General features: G+C 38.0%; 1 protein-coding gene across 1 annotated transcript in view; it reads left to right on the forward strand.

The window, feature by feature from the left end:
- Positions 1–23,521, forward strand: part of LOC132104306 (CUB and sushi domain-containing protein 2-like) — a 318,325-nt gene that overhangs the window by 290,906 nt on the left and 3,898 nt on the right. Inside the window, exons 49-68 of the mRNA XM_059509682.1 lie at positions 2,755–2,943; positions 4,456–4,641; positions 4,915–5,109; positions 5,380–5,553; positions 5,655–5,828; positions 5,938–6,111; positions 8,422–8,610; positions 8,742–8,915; positions 11,623–11,805; positions 13,675–13,851; positions 15,743–15,922; positions 16,047–16,220; positions 16,410–16,583; positions 16,853–16,926; positions 17,024–17,135; positions 17,273–17,452; positions 18,565–18,630; positions 18,787–18,948; positions 19,541–19,653; positions 22,086–22,173. Of these exons, the coding sequence (XP_059365665.1) occupies positions 2,755–2,943; positions 4,456–4,641; positions 4,915–5,109; positions 5,380–5,553; positions 5,655–5,828; positions 5,938–6,111; positions 8,422–8,610; positions 8,742–8,915; positions 11,623–11,805; positions 13,675–13,851; positions 15,743–15,922; positions 16,047–16,220; positions 16,410–16,583; positions 16,853–16,926; positions 17,024–17,135; positions 17,273–17,452; positions 18,565–18,630; positions 18,787–18,948; positions 19,541–19,653; positions 22,086–22,173 (3,138 nt within the window). The remainder of the gene's footprint in view (positions 1–2,754; positions 2,944–4,455; positions 4,642–4,914; positions 5,110–5,379; positions 5,554–5,654; positions 5,829–5,937; positions 6,112–8,421; positions 8,611–8,741; positions 8,916–11,622; positions 11,806–13,674; positions 13,852–15,742; positions 15,923–16,046; positions 16,221–16,409; positions 16,584–16,852; positions 16,927–17,023; positions 17,136–17,272; positions 17,453–18,564; positions 18,631–18,786; positions 18,949–19,540; positions 19,654–22,085; positions 22,174–23,521) is intronic.

Consider the following 23,521-nt stretch of genomic DNA (forward strand, 5'->3'; position numbering starts at 1 on the left):
CTCAACTGCCTGAATGTTTGACAACTTACAGTTAAAGATATGCAATCACAAAACGACCAATTATGACTCCCTGCTGCAAAAACAGAATTTACGCAGGAAACTCTGCCACAAGCTATCAAGACCTGATTGCGCCGTTTCATGAGCAGTGCCATAATTCTGAGTTATTACCCCATACATATTTAAAAAGTTTCCATATGCTTCTAATCATTAGAGTTTCAGAAGAGTGACTAATCACCTCTTTGTCTGGCTCATCAGGGTCCTTTCTCTCAGCATCAGCTTGTTTTGCTTTTTCCGCTTCCTCCTCGCATGAAGGATTTTTGATATAGAGCTCTGTGACAGTCTGGGTTAGCAGCGGCAGCACACCTAGGTTTCTCTCCTCAATATGGTTTCCCTTCTGTGGCGATGCCTTGGTGGGACAAAAACAGATGGTGGGACAGATTCAAAGCTTCGTACCATTTTCTTTCTCAGTTCATCTTTTATCTCCACAGGCTGTTAGTTCATCAACTGTAGCGGGTCCTTTCACTTCTCCTCCCTCTCTTTTTTGTTTCTCTTTTATATTTTTATTTTCATTTCCTGACCTTTTCTTGCCACCATCACCTGTGTGAGGTTTGCTAAATGACTGGCTTTGAGAAATTTGAAGGCCTTTCTTTGGAAAAAGAAGAAATGGAGCAGCTTAAAGGTTGACGATTGACAGCATTAACTTTGCTTTATTAAATGCAAAGCTGGGGCTCTTGGGTCATAGTCAGGAAGAAAACAGCACTACGACTGGCTGACACAGACTTCACAAAGTAGTCTAGAAGGAAAGCAAAATTGTTACTTAGCCTTCTTTTACAGCTAGATCTCTGTGGCCAACAATCAATAGCAGTCTTGTTGGCCATTTAGAGGGCAGCAGCTGCTCTATCACATGGGAGGTTCGACGCACAAAACAAAACTGCTTTAAAATCGCACTCCATTTAAACCATTAGTGCAGGGTGTATTTTTTTTTATTATTATTATTATTCAAAGTTTTACTAAAGGTATATGATGTGTAAACTTTCAAATTTGTCCATTATCTGTACTCTCCACTCAGGGCTAATAGACAAGAGGCTGGAAGCATGTTGTGTTTCTGTGGTTTGATCATTAAAAAGATTTATGCCTTTTGCTGCCCTAAAAGTGTTGCCCTTCCCTACAGTAGGTTTGCTTTTACTTCTTTTAACATCTTCTGTGAAGAGCTAAACTTCCATGAAATGACTTGATGAGTTCAGTTTTCTCTCCTGTATTGGTGTTTGCTGGGATGTTGAGACCAAACTTTTTATTTTATTATTATTATTATTATTATTATTATTAGTTATGCTTTCAGGTTTTAGTTTAGTTTCAATTTGAGACATTAATATGTTTATATTAATACATTTATATTGTATATGATTTTTAATATTTCTATTTTCTTATTTCATTTTTTTATATATCAATTAAATGCAGGTAGTGTAATATTTGTCAACTTTTAGAAATAAATTAAGCTATAAAGGATCTTAAATCCACAACACGGTAACAGACTGAAAACCTTAACTTAAAAAATATAGAAAAATAAATATATATGTATGTGTGTAATGTTAACTTGGGGCACAATTGTTGATCCGTGTATATGTTTCAGACATGCATCTTTGAATATTTGTGTAGTCTTGTGCCATCAGCACAGTGTTTTTAATATGACTTTTTAATGTCGATAGTTAACAGCTGTTCAGCTTTGAAAAACACATCTCAAGACCCCTCCGCTCTATTCCATTATATTGCCTTTTATTGCCATCTAGCTGATTTCAATGCCAGAATGTGTCCTGTGTGAGTGCTCCCTTACTCTCCTAAAGGAAATTACCATTGCTAGATATTGTGTTGTACTGAAATTAGAATTGTTTTAATGGAATTTAAATGGCAGTTCGGTAAGAGCTTGTTCATCTAATCCAACACAAGGGCATATACATAAGTGGTTGCTTACACTGCAGAAAATCATTTTCTTAATCAGTATTTTTGCATTATCCTTCATATAGTGTATCTTTAGTGTATCTAGAATTAATTTCCTGTGCAGTTTGCCTTCTCAAGTTAACTTTTTTTTTTTTTCTTCTTTTTTTTTTTTTCTTTCAGGAAACCTTCACTAATCTTACACTAATTAACTTACATTAATTAAATAGTCCAGGGGGCAACTTCCTCAAGCCTCTGCATTATGGGCAGCTAGTCAAAGCTGTTTACCTGTATCACTGTAGGAGTATATGAACATGTGAACTTGTGAAACAGATAGGCCTATAAAGTGGTCATGGTAATTAATAATGCAACAAATTGCATTCCTGCCCCATTTCCCTCATAATTCCCTCCATAGCTCCTTTTATATTATGCTGGTATCATTACAGTCATTCTTTTTCTTGTTTGGTCAGCAAGGAGAACAGCCTGCTAAGATCTGATCTCAGACGCCTCATGGGCCACAGGAGACAATGTGGTCTGGATTGCATATGCCAAACAGCATAACTTTATATGATGACTCTCGTTGTATTTTGACTGTAATTCTATATAAATAATTAATTTTTACATATCCATCATTTGTGACCTTCCACAAGTTCCTGCAATTCAATACCGTGCATCTTTTTAATCACTCCTCAGCTCCCGGGTTGCATTAATATCTGCTATTTCCAGTAAACAGGGTGAAGAATTGAAAAGCAATAAGCAGCAGGTTTCACAGACTGATGTGTCTTTGACTTCTGACTGTGTTTACATTTGTATGTGCCACAGCGGCATACTGCAGTAGCCCGGAACCTCCTGTGAATGGCTCGGTACATAGCCAGACGGGCACGAAACTTGGCAGTACCTTGCGCTTCAGCTGCGACCGGGGCTTCAACCTGATTGGCCAGACCACTGCCACTTGCATCCGCACCCTGCAGGGCATCTACCAATGGAATGCTCCAGTGCCGCTTTGCCAAGGTGAGTCTGAAAATCTTGTCCGAAATACCTTGGACAAAGTCTGGATGCGATTATCCACCTCTCCTTGCAAAACTCTATCTGCGATAGACTGGCGCCGCCATGACTAATTCTGTATTCAATCAATGTTTAGGGCTTGGCTGCATCTGTCAGATTGTTCATCACAATAAATGGGTTCGCCAGGAGCAATAGCTGCGAGACTATTGCTAATGTGCTGTCCGAGGGGAGAATCTCCTCAGAAAGAGGCAGTTATCATCCACTAAAGCAGAGGCCTCCACTGGGTCTACCGTTTTGCTGTCTCAGAAGGGCTGCGTTTTATCACCACTTCCTGGCTAACAAAGGCCTCACCTGTGAGAGAGGTGAATTTCTATTTGACAGGAATGGTGTGAGATGCCTTAGGCCAAGAGCCTTTGCGCTCTATTGAACACACTGAACGTATTCGTATTTCGTATTCAAAGTGGGTTGACTCATGAATGATTGAAAGTTGAGTTGTATGGATATTAAATCCATTATGTGCCAGTCATCAGAAAGAAGAGGCATTATAATGACTTTTGAGACTGTAGATGACTATAGAGGATAGTATAGTGGTTACTGATCTGTACTGGACATCAGAAGTTTGTAGGTTCAAACAAATGAGGGGAAAATCATGAAATCATGAAATGATCAGTATTGTGGCCTTGAGAAAAACACTTAACCTCGGGTTGATCCAGAGGGAATGTCCCTGTAAGTGTACATAATAGTATAATAATATAATAGTAAATAATATAATAATAGTATAATAGTAAATCACACTAGATAGAAGTGATAGCTAAATGACGAATTAAGATGAGAGGAGGAGAGGAGGCAGATATAGTGTCGTTCAAACTTTTAAATCAGCAGTGTCATCCGGTGTTGGTGTTCTGATTTGACGCGTACAGTGGTGCCAAAACCTATTTAGACAATTAGACAAACAGTTCACTAAAATGTTGTTGCATTGGATGAAAAAAATTGAATGTGCAAAAAATTATACTAGTATTTATTTGTTCGTTTTAATTTGTTTTATGTTTTTTTATGTTTACTTTTATTTTTATATATTTATGTTATGTTTTGTTTTATTTTATATATGTTGGTTTGTTTAATGATGCATTCAATTATAAAATGGCAAATCCAATATCATATGCAAACATGGCTGAATTGTCCTAATACCTGTTGAGACCAGAGAGATGGTTGTGTTCATATTGTTTACTGTAGTTTGTATATTCAGGTTCTCTCTGTGTCCTTTAGTCCATGTCCAGATGTAATCTACATCTTGGCTTGTGCCCATTGCTTTCTAGCTGCTCTTATTTACCTTCCCAGAACCACTGCAAGTTTGTGTTTGCACTGTCATATTGCTGCTCTTGGTGTGTTCACAGAGTGTGTTTGCACGGAGTATCCTTTGAAGTATGACGGCGAAAAGAAATAGCCTGTTTCCTTGGGGTTTTGTGAGAAAATACTTGAGTCTGTATTTTGAGGTCAGAATCTTTCTCTCCTTCGCAGTTGTTTCATGTGGGATGCCCCTTGCACCAGTGAATGGCACTGTCATCGGGCAGGACTTCACTCTCGGCTCTATAGTCACATTCTCTTGTAATCCTGGTTTCCGATTGGCCAACGCTCAGCCGGTGTCAACACTTTGTCAAGAATCTGGGAGGTGGAGCCCGATGGAGACCCGCCCTCGCTGTGTCCGTGAGTTCATGAGCACCGCAATCAGTTTGTTCTTATTTACATAAAAGACTGATAAAAGAAGGAAAATATCAAATGTGTATTATTCTGTTAGGTATTTAAAATTCTTGAAAAGTCTTAGGCCACATTTAATCTTGAATTCAAAAATTTGTTTGAACATGGAAAATAATGGAACGAATTTGTTAAAATGAATACGAAGAAAGAATTATTCAAAAAAATATGTTACACTATTTTTAGGTCTCAATCAAAAAACTAGTTTTAACTTTGATACTTTAGCTGTGACCTGCCCTGACATCGGCCACTCCGCAGTGGATCATGGGAGGTGGAGGCTTATTTACGGCATGCAGAATAAATATGAGGCCATGATGATGCTGACCTGTGACCCTGGATATTTCTACAAGGGTCAAAGGGTCATCCGCTGCCAAGCTAACGGCACCTGGGATTACCCTGAGCCAAGACCATCCTGTGAAAGTGAGTGCAAAATAGATCAAAGTGGCATCAAGACATACTTAGAGACCACAGCATTTTCAAATTATGATTTTATTTTTATTTTTTGGAAACTCATTGCCCTACAAAGGATAACCCCTATCTAGTATTTTATGATTTAATTTTAAGTAAAGTTTGAAAAAAAAAAGCTAGTTCAGGACTTGAAATTCCAACGGATGTTGTATTCAGAATAATTAAAAAAAAAAAAAAAAAAAGTAAAAATTACAAATGCATTCTATATTTGAATTTGCCTAGTCATTTCCTGTGGTGACATTGGAACTCCTCCAAATGGGAATAAAATAGGAACGTTAACCGTATATGGAGCGACTGCCATTTTTTCCTGTAACACGGGTTATACTCTGGTGGGCTCCAGAGTGAGAGAGTGCATGTCCAATGGCCTGTGGAGTGGAGCTGACGTCCAGTGTCTTGGTGAGTGGCTTTACTTCCCTTATGGGACTTCTTCATCAACAAATAGAGAAAATATACCCTTATGTGATCAAATGAGCATGTACTATGTTTTTCTTCAACAGCTGGACACTGTGGCACACCGGAGCCTACTGTGAATGGCCAGATCATTGGAGAGAATTACAACTACAGAGGCAGTGTCGTTTACCAGTGTAATCCTGGATTCCGACTCATCGGCGTGTCCGTTCGCATCTGTGAGCAGGACCACCGCTGGTCCGGAAAGACTCCCGTCTGTGTCCGTACGTGTTGCTTAAACAATCTGATTTAATGTTTTTTGACAGTTTTATGCCTCTGGAAATAAAATAATCATGTAAATGGTTATTAATATGTCGCTCTGATGTTCTGTAGCCATCACCTGTGGACATCCAGGCACCCCAGCTAATGGTGTGATTCAGGGAACGCAGTTTAACCTTAACGACATTGTGCGTTTCGCCTGCAACCCTGGTTATGTTCTGCAGGGTGCAATCAAGTCTCACTGTCAGCCCAACGGCCAGTGGAGCAACGCTCTGCCCAAGTGTAAAAGTAAGTCCTGTGTGTTAAAGATGAGATCTAAAAAATAACAGTCAATGGAAATCTTTGTGTAATTTGAGATGTTCAATTTAGAGTTGCTATATATAAGCCAAAATGTGCCATTAAGAGCACGGCTGTTTAAAATGTAATGTATTCCTCTGATGGCAAAGCTAAATTTCATAATCCTTCAGAAATCAATTTTAATATGCTGACTTGGTGCTCAAGAAACATTTCTTATCATCAATGTTGAAAAATGTTGTGTGCTTAATATTTTTTGGAAACAATTACACAAGTTATGAATCTCTGAAACTCTGTTACTTTATAGTTGACTCTTTGAAGTTGCATCGTCCATCCCCTCAACCCGTCCCTCTATTTAGATTTATAAATGTGTTTTTACTCTGACTGAGGAAGTTGAAGTGGTCTGATCATATCAGTCACAGTCTCATCTCCATCATGGTCCATCATTAGCACTAAGTGTGGGAAGACGCCCGTTTAATGGCACAAAAGGAGCCGGTAAAAAATGCTACGAGCTCGGAGCTGCATCAATCAGGCCTCTGCACAGCCCCGCTAATCAACATCAATTTGTGTCTGAGTGAGCCACTTCTATCTCCAAAATCGCCTCCTAAACCACACAGATACGTTGGTTAGACTTATATCTGCAGATAATTAAACCACCTCTCCTCAAAAACTGCCACTGGCCAGTGGAAGCATCAATTTTAATATTGAATTATGGCCAAGCACAAATAAACATTGTTTTCCCTAGTTCTTTCATTTTTCTTCTTTTCTTTCTTTCTATTGATTTTATTTCTGTATTTATTTTTAACTTGACCATTAAAATTTTTGTTATAAAATCAATCTGGTATATTTAAGTTATAAATGGTTGCATCATAGAAAATGGCTTTGGCTGGCTCTGCTAAGAGCTATTGAAGGCATTAGCATGCATTTCTACTCTGGAAAGTCTGATTCTGTTGAGAAGTTGTTCCTAATGGAGAGATTTTAAGGGAACATTGCTGGCCTGAAAAAGCAGAAGGGACACTCTGGAGTCAAATAAGGAAACCTGTTCTCTTCATTTGGCTTCACCGTTTCCCCATAATTGCACATTGAATGTCGCTAAAAGTGTGTTCAGCTAAATATGTTAGAATCAGTTGGAGTACTCAAAGAACAAAACACAGGTTAACATGGTGGCCTATATCTTTGCTTTGGCCGACTCAGTTGCACTTGCACTTTAATGTATATTTTGTTTTCTTTGAGTACGTGAACAAATACAAATTACTGCTGATTTTTGTTTTAGGTTATCCATCATGCCCTTATGTCCTTCTGTGCCCTTGTTCTGTGTTGTTTTTTGTTTAGTTAGTTTTTTTTGGCTCATAACTAACACACCACCGATATGTCTCCATCTCTCCTCTCTCTTAGCCCAGTTCATGTCCTCAGCCAGACCATGCGCCAGACATTAATGAAGCAACTGTTTGTGTTTATGTGGTTTTTAAATATTTACAGAAGTTTTTCTAGAAGCCTTTAATCTTCTTTGTAAATCATCTTTTTCTGAGGGATTTTTTGCGTTGAAAATTGTTTGGTTGGATATCAGGAAAAATGAACAGGGCCCACTGTCGTTTATTTCACACAATTCACTAAAGAAATGGCACAAATCAATTAATGGCACAAACAAAATGAATGCTTAATGTGGTTTGCATGCCACAGTTGCTCATTGTTTAGATTGGCTGGTCATGGAGGATGCAGCAGACTTTACTAGGATCGAACAGGAACCGGAAATATAGATATTACACTTTTCTCCATCATGTTATCATGTAATGTGATCATGATGATGAATTACTGTCACCAAGATAGAAATGTACACAAAGATCTCTATTAAATGAAATTAATTATGCCGACAGAAAAAAAAAGACTCTTGTGTTCACCAAGGCTGCATTTATTTGATCAAAAATAGTTAAAACAGTAATATTCTTAAATATAACTGTGAAATATATACTGTACAATGTCATTTATTCCTATGATATCAAATTGGTGCTCAAGAAAAGTATTTCTTATCAGTGTTGAAAATAGTTGTGTGCTTGACTATTTGTGGAATCAGTGCTAAAAAAAATTTCAAGATTCTTTGATGAATAGAAAATAAAAATCTAAATGTCTTTAATGTAACTTTTGATCCATGTAACACATCCTTGCAGAATTAATGTATTCATCACTTTCAAAAAAATTCTTACTGACCCCAAACTTTTGAATTGCAGTGTGCTTCTCAACAGTAATTCTTCATAACCTTCTTTCTCTCTGTCTGTCTTTCTCTCGTCAACTCTATCTGCGTCTCAGTTGTGAATTGCACTGATCCGGGACATGTTGAAAATGGTGTCAGACAGGTCCTGCCCAGCGGGCCTCATCGTTACAGTTTCCAGACCGCAGTTTCTTATAGCTGTAACCCTGGATACTACCTGCTGGGCACCGGCACTCTGAGCTGTCAAGGCGATGGCACATGGGACCGCTCCCTACCCAAGTGCCTCTGTAAGTCATCTTAACCTGATAAACCATCACTCAAATAATTTTGTAACCTACTTTACTCTGAATTGTGTATGCACGTGATCTGATATTGTGCACTGTAGATAAGGTTTGGGCTTTTTTCCTGTCTGCCACAGTGGTTCTGTGTGATCGTCCCAGCATGCCTCCATATGCACAGATCTCAGGGGACAGACGCACAGTGGGCTCCGTTATCCGCTTCAGCTGCATCGGCCAGCGCAGCATTGTGGGAAATACCACCCGCATGTGCCAGATGGATGGCCAGTGGAGCGGTTCCCTGCCACATTGCTCCGGTACTTGAAATCTTTTCCCTATTCAACATGTTCATCTGTCTAATTTTATATTTAAAATATAATAATATAATATATAGTAAAATAAAAATATATTTAAATAAAAATATATTTTTATTTTATTACTTAAAAAAAAAATATAAAAAAAAATAATTTTTTTTTTTTTTTTTTTTTATTATTATTATTATTATTATTCCCTTTTGGGTCACCTGACCATTAAACAAACAGGGACTTTAATAACATCACACTCTAAATACATAGACATTTATATGGAGTCGATCCTCCCTTTGCAACAATAACAGCTTCTATTCTTATAGCTGGCTCTCTACAAGATTTTGTTTCTGTGGGATTTTTTGCCAATTCATTCAGTAGGGTATCTATGAGGTCAGGCACTGATGTTGAATAAGTCCTGGTTCACAGTCTCTATTTCAGTTCATCCCAAAGGTGTTTGAGGGGATTGAGGTCAAGGCTCTGTGTAGGCCAGTCAAATCTTTCACACCAAATTCATCCAACCATGTCTTATGAACCTTGCCTTGTGCACTGGGGCACAGTCAAGCTGCATTAGAAAAGGGCCTTCCCTAAACTGTTTTCACACAGCTGGAAGCATAGCATTGTCCAAAATGTCTTGGTATGCTAAAGCATTAATTACCATTTCTCTTCACTGGAAGTAATGGGCCTATCTCAACCCCTAAAAAACAGCCCCATAATATTATCCCTCTACCAAACTGACACAGGCAATGTGCTCAGACCCACACTCACCCATCAGACTGCAAAAAACAGAGAAGTGTGATTCATCACTCCACAGAACACGTTTCCACTGCTCCAGAGCCCAGTGGTGACGTGCTTTACACCAATTCATCTGACGCTTACAATTATACTTGTGATGTGAGGCTTGCATGCAGTTCCTCGGTTATTGAAACCCATTCCATGAAGCTCCCACCGCACAGTTTCTGGGCTAATATTAATGCCAGTAGAAAATTGGAGCTCTTCGGCTATGGAATCAGCAGAGGGCTGGCAACTTTACACACCATGCTTCTCAGCACATAGTGACCCTCACTCTGTGACATACAGATGGTCTTCCACTTTGTGGCTGAGTTGGTGCTGTTGTTAAACACTTTCACTTTCCAATATTACCACTTACAGTTGACAATGAAATTTCACAAACTGACTGATTACAAAGGTGGCATCCTGTCACAATACCACGCTTGTATTCACTGAGCTCTTCGGAACATCCTATTGTTTCACAAATGTAGACTGCATGGCTAGGTGCTTGATTTTTATACACCTGTGGCAATGGGTCTGGTTGAAACACTTGAATCCTGAATTCAATAATTAAGAGATGTGTCCCAATATATATTTTTTTCCATATAATGTGTATGTATAGTGGGTCATGGGCTCCATTTTTCCCATTTAAGATCTCTAAGGTCTCGTAAGCCTGTGAGATGATGTTTCAGTGGCCTCAGGATTACAGTTCAAATCAGTGGGTGGTAATACAATATTGCCATCTAGGCAGTGTCCAGAAGAGCAAAGTGTGTGTCCCCTCATAAACTGGTTTAATCTTCTCATATTGGGCTTGGCGACACAGACTCCCACATGCCTGCCAGTTAATGAGCTGCCCTGCTCCACTATAAACACATCAGTCCATTGCAGTCCTCAGATATGCTAGAAGAGCTTTATCCCTGGCTGTAAAACCACTGACAGGTTAATGTCACAATTCATTATTTTCTCAAAAGACTTCTTTTAATGCATTTTTTTTGCAAGACATCTTGAGGTTAATAACTGGCCGGTCAGTGTGAGTTTCTGAAGATGATATGCTGTATATAAAAAGTAGTATTTCTTTACTATGTACTGCACCCTTCACCAATAGACTCACCGTTCATTTTGAACCTATGATTTTTTTGTTGAGCATTACCAGAGGATATATAGGGAATAGAAAGATCATTTTTAAATGCATCAGTGAATCAAAATAAGAGGATTTGCTGAAGAACTCCATGGAGCGCACATGTCAGCATTATGAGCGGGGAAATTAAGGGAAATTTTCTGTCCCTGGTGCTTTCTTATCCAAAGTAAATTATCACCTAAACCAAGCCGCTGTGATGCCTCTTTTTTATCTTGTTTGCCAGGTCTAATGCGAAGAGTTGTTCAATAAATATGAATGATATTTCTAATCATCTTGTGTAAATCACAGCTAACCTCTTTAAATAAAAATCTGATGTAATAGAGAGCAAGTTTGAAAGTCCTGTGGGGCATCTAGATAGTAATTTTCCGGTCATTCGCTGTCAAAAGATCTAAATTGGACTGGTTTGAGGGTATTTTCATTGTACATAGACACAACACCAAGGGTTTGAAACCCATGGTACTTGCGGTGTATAGACAGCTCCATTGCTTTTAACAGGAGTGATTTAGTTTTATTGAGTTTCTCCACACCTCATGTGTCCATTGGTTAAACAAGCTGTGTCTAAAATCGCTCACTTATCCCTTTATTGTACATTAAGCACTTATTTTATTTTTACTTTCAATTAATTTTATTTTTTATATTTTAAATGACAATCCAAAATGATAAAAGTGAAAATTGGTATTAGGTGCCTAATTTAAGATATACCTATTATTAACACTGCTATGATAAATATGAAAAATAAGTATTATATATAAAAATAAGAGTCCAAGTGCTCATATGTATATGTTTTTTTTTGTTTGTTTGTTTTTTCAGGTGATTCTGCTGGAATGTGTGGAGACCCTGGCGTTCCAGTGCATGGGATCCGTCTGGGAGAGGAGTTCTTCGTAGGGAGCATTGTACGATTCAGCTGTGAGCCTGGCTACGTTCTGAAGGGCTCCTCTGAACGAACCTGCCTGGCTAATGGGAGCTGGGTGGGCATCCAGCCTGAGTGCCATGGTAAGAAAAATGAAACCTGGGTGGACTGCAGAAGAATGCTGCTGAACGCAGATGATTAATATCTTCTGCCTCTGGAAGATTCTGCTACACGCAAAATTGTAGCCTATGCACATTTTTTCAGCAAATTATGTCATAGCAATTTGATTCTGCACACAAATTCCCTTGTATATAAGCAAAAGAAGGAGATGGAGACAGACAGACTGAGGAAGAAAGTGGTTGGCGAGAAGTTATTTTCATCTTGATTGGTTCCCATCTGTAGCTTTAAAGTGGCTCAGTACAGCTGGGGTATACACGTTACACTTCCACACTTACCGTGTTTCCTTTCGCTCAACATGTTGAACACTATATCCAGTCAAGATGCCCAAATGACTGTGCCAGCTCTGCTGGTCCCCTGGAGTCTGGGCTGCTGTGTTTGCACTCTCTCCTTCTCTCTTAAATAGCATTATTATTCTGCTCGTGTTGTTTTGTGCAAAATGCCTGCAGAGTCAGGCTGACAACCCAAAGAAAGGTATGTCAGAGAAGCAGAAAACCCAGGTTAATTACCCATGTGGAGATGCCTGTCATTATTTTTAACCCTGCTTTTTTAACACCAGCCATTTGTTTTATCTCAACATGTTCTTAAGTCACCTCTAAACATTCAAGATATTTTTAGTTTTGCATCTACTACATAGCACTCTGTCATCTCAGTCCCTTCCCATCTTTCCAAATGTTTGGTGGTTGAGCGTTTGAAATGTGTGTGTTTGTGTTTCTGCTTAAGTTTGTGTTTCTCTTATTGATTTGACCCTTGGGCTATTGTTATCTATGCCAGTTCAGCAAACTGTGGTGGCTTAAAAGGTGGATTCTCAGAAAATGCTGACTTTTAAAGAGAACAAATCAATAACTGCCTAAAACCCCTCTCATAAATTTGCATCCTGAATACAACATAAAAGTTAATTGTCTGAAAGTGTTGGGGTAATCAAGATTACTTTTTTTGTTTGATGTCCTAACATTTACTTATATGAGAGAATAGACTGTTCTTTTCAGAATTGGTGTGCTTTATATTAATGTGATTCACTATAAAATAATGGTTGTAAATTCCTGAAACATGATGCAAAAAAAAAAAAAAAAAAATAAGAAAGCAAGGAAAAACATCCTACATGCAAATAATTAATCAAATACTATTTTTGCTATCCAAACTATGCAAATATCACATAAAGCAAAAATAAATAGGCTCATTTACTTTTAAAATTGAGCATTTTTCTAATTGACATCAAAAGTTATCTATCCGGTGAAACAGTATTTTGGTAAATTCATCCTCTTCTTGCTAGAAAATACACGAAACATTATGCCGACCACAATACATGATGAATTATTGCTGCCCAAAACATGATACCATTCTAATTTAGGTTTGTAAAATAAACATATTTGGTACTGTGTTGGGTCACCACTTGATTTCTGATTTAAATGTGTATCCTGATGTAAAATCTGAGCCAAAGGACATTGGTATGTAATAATAACAGATGATAACATGTTTTCTGTTATTTTAAGCTCAGTATTCACCACTCAAGTGCTCTGTTTTCATGTTGGCAAGTCTCCAGTGCTCAAACCTCTAACCCATATTGGATGTGTCCATGGTTTTGAGTGTGTGCCCATCTGTTCTTTATTGGCAAATACCCATGAATAAGCTCCATCTGCCCTGTCCTGTGGCAGAGGATTGTCTAATGTATGAAATCTCCTGCAGTAAATGTGTTTATTAATTAAACGCTAAATTAACAAAACTGTCCAGGTCGGAGAAGGGCCATGTCCTATGATTTGTGTAGTTGCCTAGTAGTGTTTCAGCCTCCCTTGCACCTGGATCCCATCTGATGTTCTCTTGTGGTTTTTTGCAAGTGGTCTCCTGTGGCAACCCTGGAACTCCCCGCAACGCCATGATCCAGTTCCACGATGGACTTGTGTTTTCCCGCTCTGTCACCTACTCCTGCAGAGAAGGCTACTACTCCACTGGCCTGCTCACTCGTCATTGTACAGTCAATGGTACTTGGACTGGGGACATGCTGGAATGCACAGGTGCCCCAACAATACCTCAACCGGAGTTTAGATAGATAAGACTTCCATTTTTTTTTAAAGCTAGCATCATGAAAGGTATGGTCACATTTGCCATTGTTTGACAAATTTTCGTGAAATCAAGTAATTTTAGTTGGAATCCATGTGATTGGGATTTCCTCATGCAAATTTAACAAGCTAAAGTTGGTCACAAGGATTTAATGCCTTGACCAACAGAAAGCTGCTTAGTTTCAAACTGACCGTGTAAGAACAGTGCTTCATATATCATCACTCTATTCACAATACACAATAGACAATGGAATTTTTTGCTAATATTTTGTTAATGTGACCGCACCTAACTCTTTACAGTTTTGGGTAAGACTTGAAGACCCCTTGAAATCAAAATCAAAGTTTTTTGGCTAGAAGTCCATCAATAGTATATACTAGTTAAACTAAGTTGATAAAAGTAGCAAATATACACATTTTAAATGTATAGTCATTTTCCGGGGGAATACAAAACAAAAGTATTGATGACTCATCTTACATGCAATTTTTGTAAATTTGTGCTCAATACAATATTTTCTAGAATGACAAATTACTTTCCTCCAATGATACTGTGCCTACCAGTAAATAGCATTAGCATGTAGCAATTCACTATTCATCTTATCCCTCTTCCCCAATGACTGTTCAAACATTTAGAATGCTAGCCTGAAATCATATTCTATCTAAACAACAGAGCTTTTTTTAAAGCCAGTTAGCAATGTGCTAAGCTCTTAGCTAGGTACTCAAAGGCTAACTGAAATGTTATCGTAGCTTCGCAGTTGTTTACCTGTCAACAAAGACGAGCTCATAGCAAACAAATTCCTGAGGATTAAGTAAGCATTTATTCTGCAGGATTATAAAGAGAGAGGATAATTTACCTCATTTGCACACATTTGTCTTGGCAAATATTTTAGTATAAAAAAAATGTTTAGCAAACTTATTAATGATTTATTTGCTTTAAAGAAAATGTTTGTCGCTCCCATTTGCATCCTTCTTAGTGAAATCATGATCATACACCATCTCAGCAAATCACAGTTCTGAGTAGGAAAGTTTCCATGTTCCCAGACTAACTATAAGTGGCTTTCTTTTGCAATTTCCTAAATAGCAAGTTGGAAATTCCCACTTTCCGATTTGAAGGGAATGCTGGATAAGTCGACCATTCTCATGGTGTCTTTTCATAGGGTCTTTAAGTGGCTTTAGAAAGGGACGGTTTGATTCTCCTATGCTAAACTGCTCTGAATAGTACAGCTCTCAGGGGCTGAGCTCTTGAGGAATCCAGAGGCTGGATTTGAATTGGTTTTGTTCGCATAAAGCTTTTCAATGTATTGTGAGACAGGAATTAATAATGAGGCACAGTGTTCTCCATTATGCCGGCCCTGGACACAAGCTGATCATAGCAGCCCTGTGTTGGAGAGATAGAGAGTAGCCCTGTCTCCCCCTTGGCAGCCTCCCGAGTGACTTGCCATGCACATAAAAACACAATGCTCACTGTTCAGGCTCGAAGCAAATGGTGGTTACATGCAAACATTACAGCTCCAGACACATTGGTGTCTTTGGCATAGAGCGGGTGCCGGTGGGCTCCGATTACAGGAAGTGTCTAGAGGAAAGAGCCTCCCAAAGCTGATGCCTCAAACAGTTCATTAATTTAAAGACACCACCAAGAGTGATAAAACATCTTGTTGCTTCCAGTTTATGGCCCTTTTAATATGAAAATGTTTCAGTGAAACTGCTAATTATAAAATAGTTCCAAATCATCAGAATTTTGGCACACTTGTCCTCACTTGTCATTCAGCCATGTACTTCCTCTCATCACACCACAAATGGCTTTCAGCCTTCCTTTGACTTTCACTTTACTCTCTCTGCCCACTTCCAGTCATTAACTGTGGAGATCCTGGAGTGCCAGCTAATGGTATTAGACTGGGCAGTGACTTCACGTACGGCCACACTGTGAGCTTCCAGTGTTCACCAGGCTTCACTGTAGATGCTGATCGTGCCTCTACACTCATCTGCACCAAGGATCGCACATGGAACAGGACCAAGCCAGTTTGCAAAGGTTTGAGTCCACCTTGTGAATGGAAGCTTCATGTATACTTCCAAATGATTTGTATCTTGAGTGATTTTATTTTATTTTATTTTAATTTTATTTTTCAACATATGTTGTCTGTGTCTTCTTGCAGCCATTGTGTGTGGAGCACCTCCAAGCATCCCGAATGGTCAGGTTGTGGGGTCTGACTTTCAGTGGGGGTCCAGCATTAGTTATAGCTGTAATCAGGGTTACCAGCTTTCCCTTCCCACTATCCTCACCTGCCAGGGCACAGGAAACTGGAGCGGCGAGCTGCCTCAGTGTTTTCGTAAGTTTGAATTTTTCTGAAGCCTTTAGAATAGAATTTGAATGTTTTACCAGAAATGTTCATAAGCATTTAAATCCACATATAACATTTTTTACTGGATTTTTCTACATTTCGGCTGTAAGTTTTGTATGATGATGTTAAAACCTTATAGTATAATATTTTCCTCAATGAATTTCTCTTTCTGTGCAGCTGTATTTTGTGGAGATCCAGGGATACCAGCCCAGGGCAAGCGAGAAGACCGAGGGTTCACATACCTGTCCTCAGTTTCATTCTCATGTTACCCGCCTTTGATCCTGGTTGGCACTGCTCGCCGATACTGCCAATATGATGGAACCTGGAGTGGAACCCAGCCATCTTGCATAGGTCAGCTGATATATTCATAATGTCCAACAAAAAAGAAAAAAGCATGGTTCTGACAAACTACTATACTGCAAAAAAAGAATTCTCTATGGAAGAAAAAAATGCAGTTGGGCTAATTTTGTTTCGAAACATTGCAACCCTGCACATTTCCATTAAAAAGTTAATTATTTAATTATTAATTGATTGATCAATTGATTGATTGATTGATTGATTTACTTATTTATTTTTTAAGAACCACCTTTCTCCCCAATTTATTAATCTATTTAAAACAGATCCCAGTCACACCAACTGTGTAGATCCTGGCACTCCTCTCTTTGGCCACCAGAACAACTCTCAAGGCTATCAGGTGCTAATCAAATCAAACCAAGGCTTTTATTGATTCATCTGGAACACATTTTTTTTTTCTTGTCATTTATCGACTGTTTGTGTGTTTATATCGACAGATTGGTAGTTCAGTATACTACAGCTGCAGAAAGGGTCACCTCCTTCTGGGTTCCATCTCTCGGACCTGTCTGCCCAACCTTACCTGGAGTGGCATGCAGCCTGAATGCATCGGTTAGCCACAATTTTGCCACCCTTTTTTGATTTCTAATTTCATTGAATTTGCATGGTTATTTAGGGTTTTTGTTTGTTTGTTTTTCCACAATACACCCTCCACAATGTAAGATTCTCTCTCTTATTTTTCTCCTCAGCTCATCACTGTAATCAGCCGGAGCTCCCCGCACAGGCAGATGTAGGTGCTATAGAGCTGCCATCTCTGGGTTATACACTCATCTACACCTGTCAGCCTGGTTTCTACCTTGCTGGAGGGTCTGAACACCGCACCTGCAGGGCTGATGGAAGCTGGACAGGGAAACCTCCATTGTGTCCACGTATGTACAAAATACTTCATAAATACCTGTGTGTGAGACCACAAACCAAAATGAACTTAACTACAATGTGCTTTTACGTGCAAATGTTTTTTTTATTATTATTATTATTTTTTTTTAATGTAAAATAAATTGATCGATTGGCTTTGAGCATTGTAATAGCACATGTGTGTTTTGGAGTAGCCCATCTGCTTGAATTACAGACTTAATGATTTACTGTATTCCACCACTTAGTTTTTTTTTCTCTACAAATGTTGATGAATGGCCATGTCCACCTGTTTCATCTCCACAACTGGCATGATCGATGTGCTCAATTCATCATATTGTTGTTGAAATTTCATATTGGTAGAGCTCTGATTAGCCCAATGAAATGTATTGTTTTGGTTTTGGAAAGCCCAGACTGCTATAAAATATCATCAGATAAACAGTTCCCATGCAGTATTTACCATGCCAAATGTGAGCATATTGGGCAGAAATATAAGATTAGCAATTTCCTTTTTACTTTGCCAAGGGAGGATGGCATTAGTCTCAAGTTAACCCCCTAAATGCACCACAGTCTAAGAGTTGTTGAAATATGTTGCTGAATTTTTTTAATAATAAAGCTTTGAAAGCAAGGTTCTGGCCTTTTGAAGTGGAAGGATTTTAACAGCACCTGTGGGAGACCAGAGAGGCTCAAAAATAGTCGCATTACATCTAATAAAGCTGTTTTTCCACACTGTGTATGTCCAATGGTCTGATAATGACCTGCAAAGTAGACTTCACAGGGTTTTATAAAAAGTGAGATTCCAAATCATACAAAGTATATATGTTCAGCCCAAATAGCACAGGGAACAAGTGTACATTGATTTATCACTACATAGGAATAGAAAGGAAAACAAAGTTCAAGGCAGATGTCTGCAAATAGTACACAGATCCTTTATTATGACCGTGGGTTACATAACAAAAGGTGCATATTATAAACAAACCAGACCACATTTATTTGCTTGTTAAGCATTGCAACAATAATGTATATTATTTTTAGTCATGTAAGCATGTTTATTAGTACTGCATGTGAAAGGTCCCATCAGGTGTTTTATGCCTCTTCATCTGATACCATATTTTTACTTGTCTTTTAGCTGATAACAGACCAAGTGGAAAAACTGTAGGAACAGTGCAAGAGCCACCCAACACAAAGCAATCCGGTAAGTTTCACCGTCTACCATAAATTAAAATAATCTTTTAATGCAAGGTAAGTTAATTAAATATTCCCCTGAAATATTTGAGTCACTTGAATGTATAATACAGTAGCTCTTGAGTTTGTTTCTTTCATTGTGTTCTTTTCTGTGCCTCTATTTCAGTGCCAAGTGGGGTGTTTGCTAAGAACTCTCTTTGGAGGGGCTCATACGAATATCTAGGGAAGAAGCAACCAGCAATGCTTAGCATAACTGCTTTTGAACCATTCAGCAATCGGGTCAATGGCACTCTCATGGACCACAGCGGAGTACAGCTTAATCTGGCTGGTGAGGGTTTTTTTTTTTTTTAACCTCACAACACATTTTACCAACCACTCATTTGTGACGCTTCAGCAGCAAGGTAGTGGCAATTTTCTGACTTGTGCTGCTGTCTCTAGCATTATGTTTTGTGTTGTCTTAAAGGAAAAGTTGAGCCAAAAATAAAAATCTGTATTTGTTACTTATTCCAAACCATATTTTTTTTCCCTGTAACATAAAGGGAGATATTAAGCATAATGTCTAAAGTCTGGAATACACTATGGATTTTAAAATCTGAACAGGTTTTCAAACTTGGTGACTTTGTAAAAAGTTAACCGGACATCATACACTAAATGAATGAGGATCTCACACAACCAAACTCTCAAGGTGTTCCATATAAAACAAACCCATAACTTGTTGATATGAAGCACATAAGTTAAAATTGGCTCAAAATATCAGTCTTGTTTGATATCCTCCAAATGGATGGAATCATAGTCTGAAGCTACAAAAAGCAGAGTCTGTCACGACCATACACTCCATGAACACAAATACAAAAAGTACAAAAATTATGTTATATTGCGAACACTTGTGACACCCATCAACACTCCTCTCCATTCTGCAGGTACCTATAAGAAAGAAGAAGCCCAATTGTTGCTGCAGGTGTATCAGATCAGAGGTCCTGTGGAGATCTTTGTTAACAAGTTCAAAATTGACAATTGGGCATTGGATGGACATGTATGTATGTTTCTGTTTCCTCTGATCTTCCCTGTAGTTGTCACAGTAAACTCTTCTGCGCATTACATCTGTAGAATCATTATCCTGACATTTTGAAATGAAGACTCCCTGCAGTGTGAAATGTGGAAGCAATAATCATTGTGATGATTCTACAGATTTTCCACGTTATGGATTAGATTCAAATAGATTGCTTGCTTTGAAGATACAACCACAGACAAAATGTTTGAACCACGTAGATTTGATTTAACTTACCCAGCCGTCCAATTGGCTTATATTTAAGTGGACTGGTTACTGTAAAAAAGAAGCATCTTACATTTGATTTCAACAGCAGTGCTTTTATGTTGATGCAGTCCAGTGTTGGGGGTAACGAGTTACAAAGTAACGGATTACAGTAACTATATTACTTTTTGGGGTAACAAAGTAAAGTAACGCATTACACTAATAATATTGGTAACTACACTACTTTACTAGACTATAGGAACGTGCTTTCCTGCGTTACACATGCCGTGTTTGCCTGTGTGTAAAGTTCTGGCTGGGGTTTCCCGATAACGATTGATCTTAGCGCTTAACCCTCAAAGACTCATTATGGATATTCAGAGACGCCGTAGTGTATGTGATTATGTCATCGCATTTTGACAACATTGATTCGTCAGAAGAAACCAATGCGTTCGTTCCTCTGAGCCAAACAGAAATGATTGTTGATGCTTAGTCCCACCCCCGTGCCCAGATTGGTTCAAACTCTCCCATATTAAACCAATAAGTAGTCTTTTGAACTACTACTTAACATAGCCTATTGCTTTGGAAAATGAACGAAAACAAAGTGAAAGTAAAGTCTGTCGTGAGTGCATGAATACAAACACACAATAACACATTTGCATGAGAAAACTCTCAGAAAAAGCACAAAAAACACTCAACAGAGTACTTTGACATAAAACAAAACAAAAACAAGGATGAAACACATATCTGATAAAGCACTGGGATTTATGTCTTGGGTCGTTAGTCGATGTCCCAGTAAAATCGATTCTGACACAGATTACAGCCAACGAATCGATCATTTATAATATGTATATTATGTATACTAAGTAAATCATTATATAATTATACAGTTCATAAAGATAGTTGCACTATTTTTTTCTGTTGCACTCTGAATATTTCTCACTCATTTTGTGTGTAGTTTGTGAATCATTTGCACTGTTATTGCACTTTATTGTTGAAGACAATTTGTGCAATTGTTTTTACTATATGCTGCATAGTTTGTGTTTATTGTTCATACTCAGATTGAAAATATATTTCTCAGAAGAAGAAAAAAGAAATGCAATTTATCTTTAAAATAAAATCTAAATTTGTTTTGTTTCATGCCTTCATTTGATAACCAGAAAAATGGAAATGCACAACAGAATTTCTGAGGGGAAAAAAAAACATTTCATAAGGCTATTTTAAGAAAAAAATTATAAATGAAGTTGTTTTTATGCATTTAAATAATTACACATGCTAAAAAAAAATAAAACATATGGTGAAGAAATAAAACATTTCATAGCGCCCTGAACATTACATTTTTGTTAAACTTTTAATAAATTGCTGTGAAAATGTATGTGTTATGAATTAAATGAATTAGACATACTTTTTGATGAATACAATTAAATGTAACCATTAAAAAGGAGTTGAGAAAAATAAAAAGTAAAGTACTAAGTAGTGAAGTTACTTTTCAAATGCAGTAACTAGTAAAGTAATCTCATTACAATTTACAGAAGTAACTAGTAACTAGTAACTAATTACATTTTTTCAGTAACTACCCCAACACTGATGCAGTCCTTTCTGCTTCATGGTATGACTCCATGCAGATGTAGTCTTCAGAAAGTCGTGCACCTGCTTTGAAAGGTGGACGTTTCTGAACTTTTACTGAGAGTGCTCAAAGTGTACTTCAACACTCAAAGGCTGATGTAAGTGCTCTTGTTTAGGGCCTGACCTTGGGCTGCTTATAACTACTGAAACCTTCAACCACACACACACACCTTGTCACTCCTGGGGATAGGAGAAAACCAACAAAGTTTTTATTTTAATTAAAACATCAGTTAAATCATTGCTGGGTAATCAGGGCCAGACGCTACCTCCCTCCAATGCACTGGGGACAAGCACCTGGGAGAGTGTAATTAAAAGTGCGGGCCACGAGTGTGTGGCTCTTGTGTGTGTTTGTGTGTGTGTGTTCATGGAAGAGAGAGAGAGATAGAGATAGCACAAGTGGTAGAGCAGGAGGGAGAAAGCTAGTTTTATATCTATTTGTGTGTGGATTTATACACTGTTTATGTTTATGGGGAAAGTAAATGTCAAACATAAGTAATCTTTCACATCACTGGCACATTTCACCTTTCAGTGGCTCATTTGTGACATTTAGAAAATTCTTTATTCTTACTGTTTTGTACTTTTCTCCACAGGTGTCATACATGCCTTCTTCGGATTCATTTGTTTACCAAGGCTTTGTTCGAGGAAAAGGCTTTGGCCAGTTTGGACTTCAGAGACTGGGTATGTGTGCTTGTCTTACAGGACAGTTAAACCTTATTTGTTAAAGGGACATGATGAAAGTTCTGTCGTCACTTACTCATCTGATGTGGTTCCAAACCTATAAGACTTTTGTTCATCTTTGAAACACAAATGAACATTCAAACGGATGAACAGAAATGTCTTAAGCTTCATTAAAAATATCTTCATTTGTGTTTCAAAGACAAACAAAAGTGTATTTTGGAATGGGTTTGAAACAACATGAATAAGTTTATAGTGGCACCAAACAGAATAGCAAAAACAGTAAATGTTTCAAACAGGTTTCCTAAATGCTCTCCTCATCTCCCCATTTTTCAAATTATCAACATATTCACTTGCATGAGCATTTCATTACGTCCTCCAGTTGAATTGAGTCCACCTGAGACTCCAAACCAATGTTCAGTGTATCTTAGCATAGCATAGCATGCTAGCTATCCTTATACCCTATGAAAGTTACTGATTCTATATGTAATCTATACATCCTCTGATCAGGTATTACAAATGCTCTTTAATGCTTGATTCTGATTGATCGGTCTCGGTAAGGTGTACATTATAACAAATAATATTAGGCAATAAACCTTTTCAGGGGTTTATCTGTGTCCAGCTGGATGGGATGCTCAAACAAATGAGTCCATGAATAACTTGCATATAGATGTTTCAGCATTTTAAGCTGGTAAAGTATTTTAACATTGAATAAAATGCACACTTCAGCTTTAATGCCATATTAAAAATACCATGTCTGGGTAGTTTCCTCAGATATCAAATACATGTTTTCAAATATATATACTGCCGATGCTATCAGCTGATGCAGCAGCTATCAGGTATTATTATAATATAATTAAGTAGGAGAGAAAGGAAACTAAAGTCAGTATAAGTGTCTATGTAGGCCAAACCGTGAACAGTCTGTCAAATCCTGCTGTAATGAGACAGGCGCGCCTTCATCTATAAACGACAGATGTATAGACTCCTATCCCAACATCGTCAGACAGATTGAGCAAACAGAAGATTTATTAATAAGAGGGGCCGTAGTGGTGTGTGTGTGTGTGTGCATGTGCGTGTGCGTGCTCACACACTCATATTCCATAATTTCATGATGGTTTGATGAGCTGGCTCTACTGAGTTAGTTAATTGAATCTCCCACTTGCAGCCTTGATTTTATTGGGAAGATTTTTGGCATTATGTCTGATGAACAGGTGTGCTGACACTCTCTCGTTTTTTTTAGGAAAGCGCTGTGGTGGCAATTGAACAGTGAATTCAAAATGGCTTCATCTTTGCCGTGTCTTGATATCTGTAATTAAAAAGCATTGTCAATATAATGCAGTTTGATATCTCC

This window comes from Carassius carassius, chromosome 25 (assembly GCF_963082965.1).
Source record: "Carassius carassius chromosome 25, fCarCar2.1, whole genome shotgun sequence".
Lineage (NCBI taxonomy): Eukaryota > Metazoa > Chordata > Actinopteri > Cypriniformes > Cyprinidae > Carassius > Carassius carassius.